Consider the following 22,180-nt stretch of genomic DNA (forward strand, 5'->3'; position numbering starts at 1 on the left):
TTTTAACCACACTCAGTGTGGGAGGGCATGCTCAGACGTGAGTCCCTTGCTCATTGCACCATCAGGATTCAGGCAAGCCGGGCCGACGAAGGCTGAGATGCCAGAAACCGGTCCCCGGAAGCTTGTTTCCTTCCCAGTATAAGAATTGGCTTGGTAGTTTGGTTTGCCCTGTTCCCATCATGCACTGGGACAGGTACAGACTAATTTGCATGTAGCCAGGTTCTGAGCTGGGATGGTGCAGTGAGCTAAAAAACGGTGATGGATTAAAACCATGATCTCTTGACTTGGTAAGAGTATTCTGCATCATTCAGAAACTCTGTCCATCACCACCCCCTTTTTCCCAAATCGTTTTTAACCACACTCAGTGTGGGAGGGCATGCTCAGACGTGAGTCCCTTGCTCATTGCACCATCAGGATTCAGGCAAGCCGGGCCGACGAAGGCTGAGATGCCAGAAACCGGTCCCCGGAAGCTTGTTTCCTTCCCAGTATAAGAATTGGCTTGGTAGTTTGGTTTGCCCTGTTCCCATCATGCACTGGGACAGGTACAGACTAATTTGCATGTAGCCAGGTTCTGAGCTGGGATGGTGCAGTGAGCTAAAAAACGGTGATGGATTAAAACCATGATCTCTTGACTTGGTAAGAGTATTCTGCATCATTCAGAAACTCTGTCCATCACCACCCCCTTTTTCCCAAATCGTTTTTAACCACACTCAGTGTGGGAGGGCATGCTCAGACGTGAGTCCCTTGCTCATTGCACCATCAGGATTCAGGCAAGCCGGGCCGACGAAGGCTGAGATGCCAGAAACCGGTCCCCGGAAGCTTGTTTCCTTCCCAGTATAAGAATTGGCTTGGTAGTTTGGTTTGCCCTGTTCCCATCATGCACTGGGACAGGTACAGACTAATTTGCATGTAGCCAGGTTCTGAGCTGGGATGGTGCAGTGAGCTAAAAAACGGTGATGGATTAAAACCATGATCTCTTGACTTGGTAAGAGTATTCTGCATCATTCAGAAACTCTGTCCATCACCACCCCCTTTTTCCCAAATCGTTTTTAACCACACTCAGTGTGGGAGGGCATGCTCAGACGTGAGTCCCTTGCTCATTGCACCATCAGGATTCAGGCAAGCCGGGCCGACGAAGGCTGAGATGCCAGAAACCGGTCCCCGGAAGCTTGTTTCCTTCCCAGTATAAGAATTGGCTTGGTAGTTTGGTTTGCCCTGTTCCCATCATGCACTGGGACAGGTACAGACTAATTTGCATGTAGCCAGGTTCTGAGCTGGGATGGTGCAGTGAGCTAAAAAACGGTGATGGATTAAAACCATGATCTCTTGACTTGGTAAGAGTATTCTGCATCATTCAGAAACTCTGTCCAGCACCACCCCCTTTTTCCCAAATCGTTTTTAACCACACTCAGTGTGGGAGGGCATGCTCAGACGTGAGTCCCTTGCTCATTGCACCATCAGGATTCAGGCAAGCCGGGCCGACGAAGGCTGAGATGCCAGAAACCGGTCCCCGGAAGCTTGTTTCCTTCCCAGTATAAGAATTGGCTTGGTAGTTTGGTTTGCCCTGTTCCCATCATGCACTGGGACAGGTACAGACTAATTTGCATGTAGCCAGGTTCTGAGCTGGGATGGTGCAGTGAGCTAAAAAACGGTGATGGATTAAAACCATGATCTCTTGACTTGGTAAGAGTATTCTGCATCATTCAGAAACTCTGTCCATCACCACCCCCTTTTTCCCAAAAGGACTTGCCTAAGCCGTCCATCCGATTTTCCAACAGGACGGTGCTGGCTAATACAAAATGGAACCCAGTGAGGGTAGGGCTACAAGTATTATAGGCTCCACGCACACTTACTTTGTACACTCAAGTAATGCCGATATACACAAAATCTAAATCCTACATAGATGGGTGAAAAATGTTAATAACACCAGAGAGGCGGGTAGACGTTCTCCCTAGCAGGAGACAGGTAAAAAGGCCTGGCCTGCCATTGAGGCATGCTACTACAATGGTTTTACTGCAATGACTGTCAGTCATCTACAGGTTGGTGAGGTGACAGGAGTTACTGTATTTAAATGGAAGGCACACAGTGTGCCATTCCTATCACACAGTCCAAACTCTAGGTCAGACTTCATATTAAGGAAAGGTCTCTGAGCTCACACATTATTCCTGTGTTTGATGAGCTGGGGTTCAAAAACACAATTATTTCCTACGGTGAATTTGACGTAGGGTGCACCCTAACCAGAACAATGCATTGGCCCTTTCCCTGTGCCTACAAATTCACTCACGCACGTGTCAACTACAAAGCATAAGCACTTGGTCAGCACAGATGGAACAATCTTACAGTGTAGCCAGCATTTGCTTTTTCCTATCTATACATTATGAAACAAAGACTGTGGGCTCACTGTATACATTCATACATGAAAGCTGGACTAATTATTAGCACTACTATTTGTTTTAAAATGGGTGCCATGAACATAAAAACACAAAAAAAAACAGACATCTGAACTATTCTTTCTCTATTTTTATGAAATTAATACAGCTTACTAACTCGCCCTTGCACCAACACTCTGGGTAACAAGCGTCTGTCAGTGTACACTGGTAAGAGGGCTAACAATTAAATATAGCCTCAACAAGAAAAAAGAAACAAATGATCCAAAAATGTTAACATACCTTTGATCAGCTCTTGCAGAGCAGCATACCTCTTGTTACGGACCCGCGTTCGGTGCACCTTCTTTAACGAGGACTTCCTGATCTCTTGACAATAAAAGTCCACCTCATAGTTACCTGCCAGATGGTTGAAACATTCAAGGTGCTCCTCCTTGAGAGCCTTCCGGAAGCGTTCCAGGAACACCACCGGTTTGGACTTGTACATTTCCAGGAGAATCCCCAGTTTCTGCTCTCGGGTAAAGTCTGGCTCGTCCTTCTGCTGACTGCGAATCTGTAATTTGCTGCTAGCAATCACATCCAACATGTTCATCAGGAGGCGATCTTCTGCCAGCTCTGCACCATCAGCATCATTAGGGCTCTCAGGAGATACACTCTTAGCAACCATGTCTGTTAAGAAGCCAATTTCACCAGAATCTGTATTACTCAGATTCTCAGGACCCTCATGGTCAGCAGTATCAATTAGTCTGGTGTCCTTTAATGCCTGCTCAACAGCCTCTATGCGTTCTCGGTCTCCATTTTCACTTTGCAAGTCTACTCCTCCTGCAGATGCAGAGACATGGGGTTGCAAAATTACATCATCTGGAAGATCGTCCTTTTCAGCCTGTGGAATCTCCACAGGATCAGGTGGAGGCGGTGAAGGCAAATCAGCGTCTATGCTGGTCAACTCAGCCCGGATCTCGAGAATCTCATCATCTAGAATGTGATCTGGTGAGAAGAGAGGTCACAGTGGATTAAAGTTACAGAGAAAAACAGAACCTCAACATATTTTGCAGAGTTCCACAACTTTTCATGTCAAAGAAAGAAACAAAAACCTGTGAATTTTAATACTACTGGGTAATTTTGATGGTGAAAGAGCTTTCTTCCAGCTAAAGCAAGTTTCTAGAATTAAGAGACAGCCATGTTGGAAGATCATTAACTTAAGCTTTTTGCTGCTGTGAAAGTTCCCCATTATCTTAAATATTTCCTCTAAAGCTTGAACTATACCCCTCCTGAACCCCAGGTGCCATTGAAATACAAAATGAGTCTTTTGGCAAATTAAAACTCCATCGCTCACTAGCCGAGTGGTGGCCCTCTGCATTTGCTTAAGGGATGATCAGGCAAAGGGGATTTAAATCATCATTTTTAAACTGACACGGAGGTTCAGCTGTCCTGCAGTAAACCTATAGCCAGAGACTACTAAAGCAGAGATCTAAACATTTGGCAAGGCTGCTATACTGTGACAATTGTGTATGACACCTTGGCCTTACACCCAAAAAAATTGGGTTGCATCTTCCCCCAACATATCTTAGCAGCGTCTAGTTTTCTTGCTGCATCACAGTTTTCACTGCCCAATAACATACCTGTAAATACAAATCCTATTTTTCTTTAAAGATGTAGCACTGGATAGATATGGAATTTATTGAGTGGTACCTTCTGTATCGTGTTGTATCAGTGTTTCTAACCATGCCACCTCTGAAAGCAAGTTTTAACTGCCATACTCCACTACTCGACAGTCAATTGCTCAAAATGAGCAACTGGGTACCCAAATTGGGTACAGTGCTATAGGTGACTTGTGAGATCAATAGTGTAGCAAATATGTATTTTCAGCATAGTCAGTCCAGATGCTACATCTTTTTCTAGATCCTATCTTTGCTGGCTTAGAACTCCGTTCACGTTACCACTGCTATACATTAAAGTGTGAGGGATTCCCTGCTAAAACATGTTCTGTATATTGGAACTCCGTAGTTAGCCAATTAACATCCATATAGGACCATTGTAAATAGTTCCCTACATACATCTATGAAATTGATAGTTATATGTCATATGTGGGATGCAGTGCGTATTTACACCACCTATAAATATGTGACAAAATCTATGTCAATCACGAGCACCACTGTGATCTGGGTGGCTGGGCTGCAGGCTTAAAAGCACTGGAAGGAAAATGCATTTGTTACAGTGGAAAAAGTCTATTTTTATATAGACATAAATCACCCCTAAATGTGTGCCTTTTAAGCCCAGAGAGCATGGTGTTAATTTATAAAAACAGACACACAATATATTGGGTTTAGAGTGCCCGAATAGTGAAATAAGACCCAAAAGGTATTTCACTTTGTAAACCAGGACTGACCTTTGACTATTAGGCCTAAGTGGGATTAAAATCTTTATTTTCCACCTCCACTTAGGAAAGGATTAAAACAAATGCTTCAAATTATATCCTGCTTAGTTTTTAAAATCTGACTTAGGGGAGGGGAGCCCGTTTTTAGGTCGAGGGACCATCCGGTCTGCCGAAGGCAGAACCGGAAGTCCGGAGATTTCATGTTTTGGAGAAGAGGGGCTTGAACCCGCCCCTCTTCTCCCCTCTTCTCCATTGGCTGGCCTCTTGAATGCTGGCCAGCCATTGGAGAAGAGGTTTGTCTCTCCGAACAGGCCCCGTCCTTTTCGGATTCGGGGGGGGTGTTTTTTTGCTACTTTTCTGATTATCTCCTCCAGCCAATGGCAAGAGGAGAGAAAAAGAAAAACACGCCCCCGAAAACGAAACCGCCGCTGCCTTTCTCCGAGGCATTTCTGCTTCGCCTCGGAGAAAGGCAGTGGTGTCTGCGCAGAGCGGGTGCTAGTCAGAAGCTTCTGCCATGTACAGCTGCGAGCGTGTGGGGGGTGTCCCAGGATTCTGAATAAAGCGCGAGCCCAAGAGGAGAAAGAAGGGTCCTGGGTGGGTGGCAGCGAGGGTGAGCCTTCCCGCCTTGTAATAATCAGTGGTCGTCTCCTCCTCGGGGGACAAAGAAGACAAACCGCCCCACCCGTCAAGAATGGGAGTTGGGGGTGTCTGTGACGATCTGCTCCGGAGTACCAAAAGACAAAGACCCCCCTGTCACACTGGGGCAGTCGGTGGGGAGGTCAGCGGCCGGCTTCGCTTTTCAGCGACTGGGCATGGCTTTGTGCGTTGTCTCTATAGTGCAGGGACAATGGGCTGTCAGTGCCCTGTGCAGAACAAGAGGCAGCGCTGTGAGGCCCCGTCGCCGCACAGCCCTCTTGAGGGGGGGGGGGGGGGGGGGTAGAAGACCCATGTAGTTTGTTGTTTTGGGCTTGGGTTGGCGCAAAAAGTCTCTCTGAGTGTCAAGTCTGAACACGGCAAGGACTAGGCCTCGGGCTCGGATGAGAGCTGGCACTGTGGACACATTGAACCGCTTTTAGCGTTTAGCACGCGTCCAACTCAGCGCCATCAATGACCATGAATCAAAAGCCCTGAAAAGGCCAGACCCAAAAATGAAGCTAGTGGGTCACACAAGACGCTGTTGCCAAAGATGACGTCACCGGCGCTGCGGAGGCAACAAAAACACACCAGTAACTATCAAGGGCAGATCACAGGCGCTGGGAGTGGCAGGTTGTGAAACGCGCGCGCGCCCACTTCTCGGCGAAATGGAGTGATACTGAAGCACCCGAGGGGACAGGCAGCGAACCCTTCAATCGAGCCCTTGCGCGAGGCAGAGACGGAAATATCAGTGTCGATCAGCTATCCAACCCAAAATGGATCTGGCGCCAAAGATTTGATTGATGTAAGCACAGCCCCAGAAGCTCAGTGACACAAAGAATTGTAATAGAGAGGGCGCCACACAAACATCCCTAAAATTACACTGAAATCTAATTTAATGAAGCAGTACAGCATGGCTTTGAGTGAAATCCCAGAACCAAATGAAACCAGATGCAAACAATGGGCAAGCCCTACACTGAATGACATTCCCATGCGCAAGATGTCTAATTTGCACATTTTACGAGGCTTACCCTTGGGCAGTTGCCAAAAAAGTTGAAATTGCTGGAGGCTGTAACTAGAAGACACATATCACACAAGCCGTCTCACTTTTCCGCCTGTCTTGACCATCGCGCTAAAAAGGCATTTTTGCACAAGCATGGCTGACGACATCATCGGCGACCAACTGTTTTGCAAGTTGGAGGTGGGTCGTTTTAACTCTTAAGGTAATACAGTGCTGCAGATGTTCACACAGCTCGAATGTTAGTAAATGTGGACCACAGCTTTACAAGAGGGTGGGGAGAGCAGGTGACCTCATGTCTTCTTTATATGGAAAATCATGTGATTACATTTTCCTTCTCATAATTGTGCCTACATTTTTGCCTGGTAATGAGGGGATTTGAGGGTCTGCCCGGCAGTCTCTATGGGACCTCGGTGTCCAAGGAGACGGCCTCGTGCACCCAAGTGGCGGCACTGCGCTTGATTCAATGTGACTGCAAAATAACCAAACCCACCACCCCTGTGATGCGGCGCGTGGCTCCATCAACTTTTCCCTGAAGGGGTTCCATCAATGGGACTGAATAGGCAGGGCTTTAGTGGGCGGCTAATATTTGTTTGGGCTGTGTTTCCATGGCAACCAGTGCACTTTCTATTAATTAGACAGTTTATTTCCGGCATATTTATGATACCTTCTTTTCTTTTTTTAATCACCGGTAATTTCAGGTTGTCAAGAAGAAACTTGCAGAGACCTGGAATGAAGACATGTGATGTCTTTTGAAAATACACTACAGTACAATGCACACTTCTTGTGCTGGACTTACAGCTAGAGTCTGTCATTAATAATAATGCACTCTTAATTTCCTCATGCTTTTCGGCATAGCGGTGGTATTCAGTTTTCATAAAAGCAGGAGGCATGCACATGTACAGGGGTCTTTCAGAGAGGCGTGGTCGATTTAATTAAGGGCGTGGCTTAAAACATTTAAGTGAAAAAAATCTGTGCTTAGCATAGTGTGCTTCCCGACTAGTATTTTGTCTCTTTTTTAATTGTATCTAGATATATAATACAACATGTAACTTACACCTACAACAAGCCATGACAATTGGCTTTGTCAATGGTTGTTAGTTGCATAAGATAAATAAGGAACAACTATGGCTTCGTTGCATATAATGTTGAAAATGCTTCAGTTCTGAAAGGATGAGGCTGTGGAAGAACTATAACAAGTCTCTTTGATGTTACATCACAGACAGTGAAGGATGTTCCTGCTGCAGAGTTATGATTTTGTTTCACCCTGATGGCGAGGGCAAACATGGAGAGCCCGATAGCCTCGCCTCAGCATCTACTTTTTAAAACTACTGGTGCTGACCACCGGCAGGACCTGGCCCACTTAAAGCCCTGCGCTTAGTACAGTTATTGGCAGCGGAACACATAGGCCAATCTGTATTCTTAAAGCAGAAGAGGTGACCTGCTCAGGGTGTGATCTTTGCGGTGCAGGCTCAATGTAATTGTTGAAAGAGTGTAGCAGGCTGCATTTACTGATACGCATCATTTGAGAGAGATTAAGCTATTGACATTGTAAATAACAATGCGGTTGCTTTAACCCGTTCCCCGCTCATGACGGAACAACTCCGTCATGAGCATAGGGCGCCGTGTGCTCATGACGGAGTGGTTCCGTCATGCTGCGGCCATTGGCGTCCGCTCCTCCCACGCGGCGCCAATTCCCCGCCTGTGCGGACGATTAGCGCAGTGGGTGGAGTCATGACGGAACCACGCCGTCATGAGCACAGCTCACTGACGGCGTGGTTCCGTCATGAGCACAGCGGCGCCGTCAAGCCCCCAAACCCCCCCCAGCGCTGCGGCGGAATTCGCGCCGCAGCGAAGGGGTTAAATGTTTTAAAAACAAAAACATAAACAACAAGCATTTGCAATGCAATAGGTCTCGCATTTATAGGAGTTTGAGCTATTGGCATTGTAAATGACAATGCTTTTTATTTAAGTTTGGTTTTTTAAAACATAAATAAAAGGCACTGTCATTTATAATGCCAATAGCTCAAACTCGTATAACTGCTGCGATATTTAAATGATAGAGCGCTACATACCCCCGAATAGCGGCGAGAAGCGTGTGTTTTTGACTCCCTCTGGGGGGGGCTAAGAAAACATTTCAGGGGGGGGGGGCTGAAACTTTAAGCAAATCGGTAGAGTGGAGCTGCAGGTGCTCTTAGAAGGGGTGAAACAACAGCGAGGCCTCATTAACATGCAAATGGTCTTTTAAAGACCTGTGAAGTGCTCGGGTGCGGCTGTGTGTGTGCCCGGAAGCTGTCTCAGCCCGGGCTGCCACACACGATGGGGGGGCTAAAGCCCTGTGAGTCCAATGGGTGTTGCGCGCCTGAGTCGCCACTTCGCACATCCTGAAGGAAGCCCCCAGCGACAGCCCGTCCGAGGTTGTCTCCCAGCCGTCTCATTTATGCGGAAGCGTGGTCTCGCGGTCGTGGGGCGCTGGAGTCGTTCAGCAGCACACCCTTCATTTGTGCAAGAGCGGGGAGTTAGACTGGGGTAACTTGCAGCAGTCTGGACGCGTCCTGCCTGCCCCTGCCTGCGCGCTGGGCTTCCAGGCAGGCCTCCGGGTTGCTATGGTGCTGCATACAATGCCATGAGAGAGCAGTGTTTCCCTCTCCCTGCACTAAGCAAACACGGCTACTCCTCCAGTCTGCCCGTGGCCCGCTCGTGTGATAAGCAGAGGCTCCTCGCGCATTGTGAATCATGTTCAGCCGCCAGGGTTGTGTCGTGATGCGTGTACGCATGCACACCTGACGTTCACACCGTGTCCCTCCTAGCGGCCGAGGGAATTGTATACAGGAAACTGTAACGCAGTCTCTAGAGAGCCTGGAAATCACAGGCCCTCAATCATTTAAGACCTCTTCTGTCGCAAAGGGAAACATGATATTTTCAGCGTTGGTTCTCGATCTGCACACTACTCAAATCAACGTTCACCGCTGAAAAAACGGGAACAGGGCAAATAGCGTGTACACGCATGTTACATTGAAGCTGCCGTTCATTGGGATGAGGCGAGTTTAAATTAAATTTTTAATAAAAAGTTTGAATCGCTTAAACGCAATTTCTCATTCCACGTCCCATCTGTTTGTGCCTCTCTGCGGTGTGACAGGGTCGCAGGTCTGTGCAGCGCCGTGGCTTCACGCCTTCTCATCTTTTGTGATGTCATGCGTCATAAAACCATTCAGAGCTTCTGGACCGTAGCTCTAACAACAGCTCTTTCAGACCACCCTGCAGCCATCTGAGGGTGTCAAAGGAACATCTTTAGCGTAACAGTGCCACCCCAGAGGTTCACCCAAGCTGTGAATAAATTGTGGGCATGTATTTGTAGGGGGTCTGGTAACGGCCGCTTTGATGTCCTCAGTGGCCGCGCGGCTCACTGAGGACATCAAAGCGGCCGTGAAAGTGATCAGGCAGTGCTTTTCAGGCTGCCAAATGGTGCGCGCGCCCGGCGCACATGCACTGTATTTGGAGGCCTGAAAAGCACTCGTTTGCACTTCCAGATCCCCCTTTAACAAAAGCTCTCGCGAGAGCAGCGCTAAAGCGCTGTCTCAGGCGAGACCTAAAAATAATGTCATGAGCAATGTCAATAGCTCTAACTTTAACAATGCCCGAGACCATTGCATTGTAAATGCTTGTTTAGGTCGAACCTAGAGCAGCGCATGAGCTGCTTGCTTGACTTTTAGTAAAAGGGTAAAAAAAAAAGTGCTACCAGATGCTGCCATTAACGGCCTAGAGCTTGAGTGCATGTGCGCGCGCTTTGGGTGCCTCTCTCCGCGCTTTAATTCCCTCCCCCACCACAGATCTCGTCACTCTGCTGGCCTCATTAAGTGCATCGCGATCGCAATCACTTTCACTTTCGCACACAACTCCCGGGCTTCTCTTGCGTTTCTTCCCCCACTGTTCTTACTTTAATTCCTGCTTCAGCGTCAGCTCTTGTTTAGAATGTACTGTAACCTTTTGCCGAAACAAACGCGCCAACACACAGCTCCTAGAGGCCCCCGGCAGTTATGACACGGATTCTTATTGCGCAGAAGGCGGACGTTTTACATGAAATTCTACTCGCTGTTTCTAATGCCTTTGTGCTAATGCAGCATGTTCCATTCAAAGATCTGAATAACATTACCAGTTACATTTGTGAAATCGTTTTATTATTACAACTGTTTTTCATTCTTTCTTTTCTCCTGCGTAGATCAGAGCCAGGTGTAGGTGTTTGGGCTAGGCAGGGGGTTGCCTCCCCTGAACAGTACTTTGTAATTAGCAACCTGTTTTTCCCTTTTTCCTCTTAAGGGTCATCTGGCAGTACACGGCTCCCACAAGCCGCCCCCACTTTACAGTACACCGCTCTCACCCGCCGCCCCCACCTTACAGGTGTCTGATAACTCATTCAGGCTTTTTAATTCCGATTGAAAAACTCGCGGTCGCCTGCTAGTTCTCAGCAGCACAAGAGCCCCACGGCAGTCTCATAGCGGCAGCCAAGAATTGTAACCAACTGACACATTCGCATTTCGAGACGTTAGAATTGAGGTCCGCGAATCATAACATCATTATGCAATTAGATTGCAAAAGACTTTCAGTGACGCCATAGATTCAGTGGTGTTGGGGCAGTTTGAATGTAATCAGCATTCTGAGAGCACCTTATATGATTAGTATGGCACACTAGTGCTTTCTTCATGTGGTTTCCTAGTTCCTATGGTTCTGGGCTTTCCATTATGTTTTGCTTATGGCTGTTTGGTTGTCTTTCGTTGAGTACTGGTGTTAAAGGATTGTTTAATGCCTGGTTTAGTAATGGCTCATGTAGGTTAATGTGAGAGCAAAATTAGTTTGATCATGGCACAGATCTCTGTAGTGTGTTGTCAGGGCACAAGTTCCAAAAACAAATAGTGAGGGGGTGGCTCTACACAACACAGGTCCAGAATTTCGGAGACATATTTTCCTGTGGTATCAGTGGCGGCTGGTGACATTTGAAAGTAGGGTGGCGTAAAAGTTGGGTATAAGTGTTATGTTGCAAGCATAACCATGTCACCATGACACACTACTAAACTATTCCTTGGGAAACTATTAACTAATTGCATGATACTTTAACCACCAGTTCTGCAGGACATGTTTTGCATATTCCGTGAGACACTATTAGCAAGTTTTCTCAGACACTATCACCCAGTTTCTTGAGATACTTTTAACCAGATTGATTAGCATCTATTAACCAGCTCCTTGAGGCCCTATTAACCAATTTCTTGAGGCACTATTTACCAACTACATGGAGCACTATTAGCTAGTTCCCTAGGACACTATTAAACAGTTCCTTCAGAATCACTATTAAGTAGCAGTTTCTTTTAACCATTTCCCTGAGACACTATTAACCTGTGTCCAGAGATCCTATTAATCAAATATGCAACACACAATTAGCCAGTTCTTTTTTAGACTATTTTTATCTAGTTCTATCATACATACTCCACCAGCCTCTGTGAGTTGCTTGGCCGTTACTTTTCCAGACTCCACAGCTACCACGGTGAGCAGTAAACTAGCCCCTTGGGACAGCCTCCCACAGGGTCAACGATTGTCAGAGGTTGGCTTGTTTAGGGGCGGTTTCGAGGGGAGGTCTGTGGCTCTGGCCTGTGTGCGCCCCCAGTGGCCATTTGTGATATTTCGCTTCAAATGAGCCGAGTTGCTTAATTTGTAATAATACAGGTGACCCAGCAGTAATTAATAATCCTGGTCCAAATGGTATGGTGTAGAAAGAAAGCAAGTAGAAATTTAGGAACCTGGTACGTTAAGTGTTTGTTTATTCGCTTGGCTCTATTTTGGCTTTGATGTTCAGCTCTTAAGCTCCCCCACCCCGCTATCAGTTGTAAAAACACAGAAAACATCTGAGGGTTATTTCTCTAATCTGTGCTTATTTATGGATTGGAAAAAGGTAGATGTAAACTGTGATGTATCACCTAAACCAACAGGAAACTAATCTCTTTAGGCTTTATAAAGGTCCCTTTAGTTTCCATGTGCAGCTTGTAATAAAGCATGACACGTACAAAAGTACATCATTAAGAAGTGAAAGCACAAGAAGTTAGGGTGAAGGGGGCCTCTGTCCTGTGCCCTTTACTTCTCTGAGTGCCCTCTGACCTCAGACTGTCTGTATTGCAGGACACTTCACTTAAAGCTGACCTGATCACTCTCGCCTATGAAACTGTACTCTTAAAGCAATAACATTCTACATGGGAGTTCTCAACAAAATAATTGTTGCTACTCATTTCTCAAACATGGATAACAAACTGGCAAACCCAATAGTCCTGGTACGTCTTTGTGCAGGAACAAAAAACAAAACAGAACCACCAAAACACTTTCAGAGGTGGATAAATGGGGTATCATTATACTTGGCAATAAAGGCCTTATGCACATCAGTTTTTAGAAAGTTTTATTAAATGACAGTACAACATACAAACACCTGTCAAGCACTAGAAAAGCCGGCGGACAGATGGAGCCTCTTCAGACCATGGCCTTATAGACCCGTACACTAACCTGTTCTGTCTACCGAACATAACCAGTATGTTTTTCACGTGCCCCCTTCCCTGAATCACCAATAAGTCTGGGTGTAGAGGCAGCCGATGGTCCCCTGTTTGGGCTCTGTTACTCCCCAGAAGCACATGCGGGCACCAATGGAAGGCGAAGTCCTCCAGCTCTGCCAGCAGCTTCTCCTCGCAACTAGCGCTTACAATCTACTTCAGGCGGAATTGCACCTACGCAAAGTGCAATGTGTGTGCCAGCAGAGAAGAATTAAGCTGTTCCTGCTCGTCTTCTGGCTGCCGCAGCTTGGCCGCCATTTCTACGGACGCAACCAGAGAACCTGCCTGTGTGCGTTTCATCACCATGTCATCTTTTTGCTCCAGTGTGGGGCAGGCCAGGGCTTTAAGTGGGGTGAAACACTTAAGCTAAAAATCTGTACTTAGCATTGTGTCCCACCTGTCTGGTATTTTGCTGTTTCCCGCCATTTATACAGCTATTTAATACAACAAGTAACATAACACCTACAACAAGCCAGGACTATTGGCTTTGTCAATGGTTGTAAATTGCATAAGATAAATAAGCAACAGCTATTACTTCATTGTATATAATATTGAAAAGCCTTCTGTTCTTGTGGGCGAGGTTGTGGCGTAAAGCTAGAGCTGCTGACTTTCGAGCTTAGAAAGCAGGTTCGAGCCCGACTCCTGCGATTCAAAACATGAATATGTCCTTGTGTAATTTAACTGGTGCTCATGTTTGCTCCAAGTTTGCGCTATATAAAACTGAAAAGCGAGTCTCTTTGAAGCTACATCAAAAGCAGTGAAGGATGATATTATCACAGAGTCAAGCTTTTTTCCACCGGCAGGACCCAGCCAACTTAAAGTCCTGGGGCTGGCCACTGCCCCCACAGGTGCCCAACGCTCCAAAGCTAGGCCCTCGCCTTCGCACGCCGACTGCTCATCGGTGGACATGATGTCCCTGCTGCTACCCGCAGGGAGGCAGGCAGGCACTGTATGCTGTCATCTGCCATCTTGGAGGGTGGGAGTCCAATTCAGCCCCCCTCAAGATGGAAGTCTGCGGGGGTAAGGCGGAAGGTACAAGGTGGACCCGAATTGGCTGCCATGTGTTGCGACACGGACTATATGTAACAGTTGTGATTTGGCCATTGAAGTTAATTGTACAGTTTGCTTTCTGTGCCGTTTTGTTTTCAGTTCTCGCCATTTTAGTTGTGGCACACGTGGGATATTGGATTAGTCAGTGCTCTGACGTCAATTCGTTCTATCCAATAGCGAAGTATATAGCTCAATTAAGTGAATGTTGTGTCACTAATTTATTGAAGTGCCATGGAGACCTTACACATCAGGCTTCCAATTACAGCACCGAATGATATTTAAAGTGCCAGATTAAACCCTGTGGAGGCCTTTAGGCAGTAGAAATTTCGTGCCCCTCTCGCAAATTATCTCCTAATACCCAATGCACCGGATTTTTTTACAAACTGACAGCGGCCAGAAGATGAGCTTTTAAAAGATAAACTGTTATGTGAATCTGATGTTCCTGGTTTATGTACTTTAAGTTGTTAATGGGTACATTACATTGATACAGTATTTTTTCTATAGAGTATTTCATGTAAAGTTTTTGTTTTTTTGAGTTGATTCATTTTTAGGTCCAGCCTAGAGGCAGCACGCATGCCCTGCTCTGCGAAGCATATATCCTGATTGCTCTAAATAATAACTTGTGGGAAGGGCCCATAAGAAAATATTTAAAATAGTGGGACTGAATATGCATGCTCCAGACCCTTCAGTCACATCAAAAAGTAATTTCTGAAGTTTTAATATGCACTTCAGTACAGAGGTGCTCCGTGAGAGCTTAGTCACGTATCAGTTTGGGGCTAACAGTGCGTTGCAGGGATTCCACAGCCCTCACAGCACACATGACGTCTGCCAGCCTATGGCAATCTGCTCTCAGCTCCACCAACCCACCAGCCTCCCCCCACATGCCTGTGTTCACTCTTCGGTGAATGCACAAGCATTGTGCTTTTTATCCTGCCACTTGGCGGCAAAATTATACAGTTTAGTAGCACTATTAATGTACCCTCTGCACAGCAAGACCTGTACACAGCCGGTCACAGGTTCAGGTCTTGAGCTTACAGCTCAGGGGGTACACGCACCTACTGTAGAGATCTTTGTGTAACCTGCATGTCACAAGTTAAGATCATGTCAGACAGCACAGTAGGTTGTGTGTCTGCTGCAAACATGAGATCATTAAGTGGCAACTCTTCTGTTTATGTGGTGTGCTAAATAACAACCAACTAATAGCAACCTCACGCATAGATGTATGACACAAAGCATATATTTGAGTGAAAGATTCATCATGCAACAAATTTCCCTCTGTTTCACACGGAGCCACCGGCCTTAGGAGGTGCACGTGGTCGGGTTTGTTGACATCTTTTACACTGACAGAAAGGACTGAACTGACTGAACTAATTCCCAATGGGAGTGAAAGCAACCCATATAACAAACAAGCATTTACAATGCAATGGTCTCGGCATTGGTAAAGTTAGAGCTATTGGCATTGCTCATGACATTATTAATGTTTATGTTTTTGTTTTTAAAACATGTAAAGAAACGGCATTGTCATGAGCAATGCCAATAGCTCTAACTTTACCAATGCCGAGACCATTGCATTGTAAATGCTTGTTATGTCTCGCGAGCGAGAGGCGGTGACGGAGAGCTCCTCATTGGGAGCAGAGCATGGGCCCCCCTCCATGTACTTCGCTTGGGGCCCCCTCACGGTTCGTGACTCCACAGACTGCGCGGGGCCTCCTTGTGCCTGGCTCAGAGATGCGCTGGACGGCGCAGACGAGGCCTGGCCCCTCGCCTTCGTGGCACGCTTCTGTACCTCCTCGGTGCACGCAACACTCGTATGTAATATTTCGCAGGTGCAGCAGCGAGGCCCAATGTTTGCCCATAGGATTGTTTAATGTCATGGCGCGCAGCTGGCGCGCCGTGCGCTCTGCGCATCCCCCAGGAATACCTGTGGTCTTTAATTAAGCGCAGTCCCGGGGGCCGAGAGATCTTTCCGCTACCTGGGGCCAGTATCCGGCCGACGTTATTGCATCGGGGTCCGGTGGGAGCGATGCAGCGGCCGGAAGCCCCCGGCAAGACGCTAGTTGTCTTTAAGATGTGTGTAAAAACCGCGGTCTATTGTCCTCTGGCTGTAAAATAAACCCTGAGAGCAGGTGCGCCCGTGGCCACCCCGGGGACAGAGCAGATACCTTACCCAAGTCACCCAAAGGCCAGCTCGGCGCTGAGAGCATAGCGCCGCAGAGTAAGGTGGGCATAGCGCCGAAGCCCCCGACCGTGCAAGGGATTCCAGAGCTGCAGACAAAGATTGGATTCATGGGTGTTTGTGGAGGAGGGGGATGGGCTCTGAGGGCACCGTCCGGAGAAGGCCCTGGCATCCAGGCCCCAGGAAATGAACTCAATAAAACACGTGCGTTCTTTAGTGGAGAGAAATAAAATTCACATGAGACACAGCGAGGTAAATGAGATGTTACATATATGTTTAAAATATTAGTTTTAAACGAGCGCAACTTTTTAAAATAAAAGACATGCATATTTACAAATCTTACTGTGCACTATTGTTAAAGAAGGGCTGGTGAATACAAGAGCTGTGGGATTTCAATAAGAACAAGGAGATCAGGTGAGGGAGCAACGCCGGGACACCACCGCCTTTCTCCGAGGCAGCGAAAAACTGCCTCGGAGAAACGCAGCCTCCTTTTCGGATTGGGGGGCGTGTTTTGCTGTTGTCTCCTCCCTGAGACTTCTCGCAAAAAACACGCCCCCCGATCCGAAAAGGACGGGGCAGGATTAGAGTGACGGGACCTCTTCTCCAATGGCTGGCCAGCATTTACTAGGCCAGCCAATGGAGAACAGGGAAGAAGAGGGGCGGGTTCAAGCCCCTCTTCACCCAAGTCATTATGTCTCGCGAGCGAGACTGCGCAAGCGCAGCCATCGCTAGCCGAGACATAAAAATGAACATGTTGCATGGCAAAATGCTTATAAGGTCACAAAGGCGAGACCTATTGGCTATGCCAATGCTTGTTATACCTTGAAAGAAAAGGTTGGTCATAGAAATGCATGCTTATGTATCAGTAGCATAATTACATAATAGGTGGATATATTATATGGCCCAGTAGAAACTGCAGTATCAGCTGAACAGCAGTAAGAATGTTGGGCTTGTAGTCCCAAATGCATTAGAAATCTAATTTACCCTTTAGTAAGTGACAATAATCAAATGAACATGCAGCATATCGAGGCAGATGATGGGTTGATATTTCTCTGTATTAAATATCTTTGGAAAATAAGACCACCCTGGGATATGATTGAAGAAGGAGTGTTACCGATCTGCTTGATGAAAGGAGGTCACCTGCAGCAGGATTGCACGTGGTGAGCTAGGTGGCATTGACCTGGAGAGTGGCAGTCAAGACAGTACTGCTACAGCCCCCATTCAGCAGATTGCTGCCGATCTGGTGGCTGCAAACTTTTAGACAAAATAAGTCAACCAGAGAGAGGGTTAAAAGCAGATAGGAAACCTTTCCCCCAGACAGTGGAACAGTTATGGGACAAGATAGGACAGTGACTTACTAGATCAGTTGACCGAAAAGGAATGGGAGAAAACATGCACATTTGTAAAATACATTGCGAGCCACACTAGGTTTAAACTGACAATCTTTCACTACCTTCGTCCCACTTACACCACTCCCTCCAAATTGCATAAGATATAAGAAGACAGAGCGTCGACTTGTCCTGGGTGTCGAGATTGGGGGGGGGCACGTTCTCACCCAGAGGCATGGATATCTGTAGAGTGGTGGTGACATCACTGTGGCAGATCACCGGGGTACACACCGAGGCAACAATGGGACATTGCTTACTGGCACTTTTCCCTAGGCCTAAACATGCAAGATGCAGTGTAGGTTTGAGACACTGAGATTTCTACTTGCAAAATGCAGCATAGCTAGCAGATGGATATCTCCTATATGTCCCCCAAAAACAGATGGGAAAAAGAGTGCTGAGGAGACACGAATAAGAAAGGTCTCTAGGGATTAGAAAGTGGGAGAGGACCTAGAGAGTAGGGCAGTAGTGTAAATTGAATAAGAGAAATACCAGAGGAAGACAGTCAGTGAGGGAACCAAAGAGGTCAACTGTGAGGGGAAGAGCAGAATGGGGTCAGGATTAATAGCATAATAGCATAATCCGAGGGGTCTGCTGTGACCTAGCACAGTGACCTAGCACAGTATAACTACCTGTATCATATAGATTGTGGGTAGGAAAAGGGAAAAGAGGCAAGCAAGAGCCGAAAGTATGTTTACAGAATATTACCTGTAAACTATGCACAGGTGTAAAAATAATATCCTGAAGGAAAAGAAATGTACCATATACTAAAAAAGATGAAAATCTATAAAGCAGTCTCTTATGCTGTAAGATGAATTGATGTATGTTTGTTATGGAAAAAAAAATTAAGTTTAAAAGAAAAATCAATGAAAAATATTGGACCTATTATCTAGACACCAACACATATATCTTTAGTTACATTTTTTTATTTTTGCATAGTTTTATATAGCGCGAACTTGACCCGAATCGGGTATCAGAGCGCTTTACATAGCACCAGTTGCATTACATGAGGACACGCATTCATTTTTTTTAGGCACGGGGAGATTAAGTGATTTGCCCAGAATCACAGGATTTCAGCATCATTGCCGAGACTCGAACCTGGTTCCCCAGATTCGAGGTCGACAGCCCTAGCCGTTAGGCCAACTCCTCTCAATGTAAACAAGCACTGGCATAGCCAATAGGTCTCGCCTTTGGGTCCTTATGAGTGTTTAACCATACAATAGTTGATGTTGTTGCACCAAGGATATTGTGCTGTATATCTAAACACTTATAAGGTCTCAAAGGCAAGACCTATTGGCTATGCCAATGCTTGTTTTTTATAACTTAAGCCAACAAGTAATTTTGTAGAAATGTACTTTAGGCTGCCTGAGCCAGAACTTACAACCAGCTGTGCCAATCGTCACACCTCCAGCGATGGGATACACGTCATTCACTGGGAGATTTATCTAACCTGGCTCAGAGGAAAATATATTGCATCTGGCCCAGGAAATTCCAATGGGTGTTAACTGCTTAGCACTTAGCAGGGATAAACTATCCGGTAGTAGACAGGAACAGTTGACAGAACAAGGGGCAGCTTTAACTCTGTTTTGACTTGGAGTTGCAAATGAGGTTTTTTTCTATTTATTCCCAGCACCCTTCTAGACAGCCAGTCAGTGTAGGAGGAAAAAAACTGTTCTGTCACATGTTACACTTCAAGAGCAGAAATATACATCTTTGGCTGGGAGACTTAACCCTGGCACAGAGGACACTGGCTTGCCTTTGGCCCAGGAAAGACAAATGGGTGTTAACTGCTGACCACTTACCGGGAGGGATTAGCTACCTGGGAGTTGGCAGAATAAAGGGCAGCTTTTGCAAAACATCTTTTGATTTGAGGATGCAAAGGAGGGCCTTGTTTTTCAGAGCACACCTAGACAGTCAAGCTCCAGCCCCAGCAGGAGGTAAAATAGTTTTGACCCGGTCATGTAGAGACCGGACAAGAAGCTGAAGTTAGGCCTATCTGGTGGCAGCTGGGTCCCACCATATTGAAACAGGAGCACCTAGGTATTTTTCCAATAACGCAAAGATGAAGTGCTGCAAAAAGAGGTGGTGGCACTGTGAGAAAATTGTTAGGATTAGGCAGTAGAATTCCTCCAGTTACAGGCTAGTGTACAGGATAAATCTGGCACCTCCACCACAACCTCCTTAGAACATTTATGTACCTAGGAAGAAAACATCTAAAGAATAAGGTTCTGCGGGAAGAGGAATCATGCTTTCTGGCTCTTGACGGAGGAAGGACTCGCACAAGGATCCCTGAATCCAGCTATGACTCAGAAACTGGAACTGCTCCCAAAGGGCCAAGTGGTTTACCTCCTGACTTCAAGAGGGCCCATTTGTCTAAAGAGGATTAGACCCAGCAGGAAACTTGGCAGGAGAGAGACTTGGCGCCCAGAAGCATGCCCTGAGGAGCTAAGGGCAGCAAGTCTGACCAGAATAAGGTTTACCAGCAGTTGGAGACTAAAACTTAAGTAAAACCTTTGACCAGGACCACCCGTTTGATGTATACGACCTCCGCTCCATTGTGGCCGGCATGAAATTGTACCTAGGTCCCAATCCACCACGGGCTGTTGTTTTTCCAGAGGGCTTGGCGTTTTTTAAGTGCTTTTAACTTAAATATTTAAAAATACATACCTCTGGTTCCCCTTAACCTATTTGGATGATTTTGGTGTATTTTTGATAAAGTTTTCTCTATTTTTCTAAATTGGTTTGAGAATTTTTTGGGTTGTTTTCTGTACTTTGAAACTGTTGGTACTGCTTGAACTTGGCACACACTTTTCTGGAGATGGCTTGCTGTTTGTGCCAGGGCTACCTGGGGGTTGTGCAGAGATTCTCTCATAACTTAGTTCTGACCTAACCAGATCTTATTTTCCAAGTTACCAATCCCATTTCTGACACACAATAAATGACAGTACCATAAAATTATTCTACCCAATTCCTGACTGATCCAGTACCCAAAGAAAATACGAGTGATGATTCACAAATAATTTTATTTTTTACCAACACCCTAGTAATCAAGTGAGCACTGTCTGGTTAGGTAGAGCTATTTTTTTAAGGGTAACTTTTTTCCACTTAGCATTTGATTTTCAGTATATTAGGCTGCAAGTACAGCAATCCACTGTTTGTTCAGTACCATCAGAACTTGTGGTTCACATTTTAATTTAAAAGTACCACCTCTTCAAGGGCTCCGTCTTCTCATTCAAACCCTCGAAATATGCTTGTCTCGTACCCTCATAAGTTACAAAGCAGCAGCTTCTTTACAATTTAGTGACCTCTTACGGCAAGGTATATTAGGTTGCTTTGTATGCTATACCACTTATATCTGAAAGGAGGAACTCAGAGTGGTCTAGTGTGGTAAACTCAAATGATGGCAGATCACATGCAACCGAACCCATAAGAAAAGCAAATCAAACATCGATTTGGCCCAAAGCCTGGATAAAAAGTAGTATCTGAAGCATTTTTAAATGTAGAGGCTATCGGCATTCCTCTGGAAATGCGTATCCCTCATCGGTCACCACTGCTTTAGCTACATTTTTATCTGCCGATTCTCCCATCCTTGCCTGGCATCTCCCTCTGATGTCACTCGTTAAGTCGTACCCTCCCCTTATTTAGACCCAGGCCACTTTGGCTCTGATGACAGCTGGCGTGTATTACTGGTCAGTTTAAAGATTCGGGTATCGCCTATAATGCAGCACACCACTTAGTTAACGAGTGTTACTCTAAGCCTGCTTACGACCTATGCCTTTATTGCCCTGTTGCTGTGCCCGGCGTGCACCCCACCCGTGTCCCCTTGGTTTAAATGTCCATGTGTTTTAGATACCCTGTATCGTTAGATCTCCGAAACCAACTACCTCTACTCGAATAATATGATCGGTGTCTTTACATAAATTTCTCCACACCCAAATCCTCCACCTTCGGGTCCCTTCTATCACACAGTTCCTCGTACTCATCCCTTCCTTACCTTCCATTATCCGCCAAGGGCCACAAGGCTAACACATTCCTCACATCAAAAATTGTCTGCTTGACACAGGACTTCCGGAATTGATAGAGCATGTACGCGATGTTTTGGTTCCCCGGTCGGCAGCCAGCAAGAGCACGAAGGTTCCGGTGTAAAAACAGAAAAAATACTATCAGTGCTGAAAATGTCGGCCATGCTGGAAGGATGTGGAATATTGTCGTGGGGGGAATATTGGCGTTTTCTTCAACAATGCATTCCTTGCAGTGCCAGAGAGGGCTGTGCTTGCAAACAAAAGGAACCATCTTGGAGTGATAACGTGTCCCGTTTGGTGCAGTACCAGTTGCAGCTACAAATTAAGGAATATGGTGACGCCTTCAAATAAGGTGGCGTCTATTTCTGGACAGCAATTGCAGCTTGACGTTCAAGCAAGCGGCGGTTGAAGTGCATGAAAAAGTATGGAGAGCGTGATGGGAGAAAATGTGGCGTAACAACCAAAGCTGCCGACTTTGGCCTTTGAAGCAGGCGTCGGCTCTGCATCCTGTGATTCTGGACAAATAATCACTTAATTTTCCGTGCCTACAA

At 46.2% G+C, this 22,180-nt stretch overlaps 1 protein-coding gene across 1 annotated transcript in view; it reads right to left on the bottom strand.

Moving 5' to 3' along the window:
• Positions 1-21,737, bottom strand: part of CCDC97 (coiled-coil domain containing 97) — a 78,322-nt gene extending 56,585 nt beyond the window's left edge. The window contains exons 1-2 of the mRNA XM_085625281.1: positions 21,602-21,737; positions 2,670-3,371 (exon numbers count right to left, since the gene is read on the bottom strand). Coding sequence (XP_085481407.1) covers positions 2,670-3,371; positions 21,602-21,608 — 709 coding nt within the window. The 5' untranslated portion in view covers positions 21,609-21,737. The remainder of the gene's footprint in view (positions 1-2,669; positions 3,372-21,601) is intronic.
• Between the last annotated feature and the right edge of the window lie 443 nt (positions 21,738-22,180).

This window comes from Triturus cristatus, chromosome 9, assembly GCF_964204655.1.
Source record: "Triturus cristatus chromosome 9, aTriCri1.1, whole genome shotgun sequence".
Taxonomy (NCBI): Eukaryota; Metazoa; Chordata; class Amphibia; order Caudata; family Salamandridae; genus Triturus; species Triturus cristatus.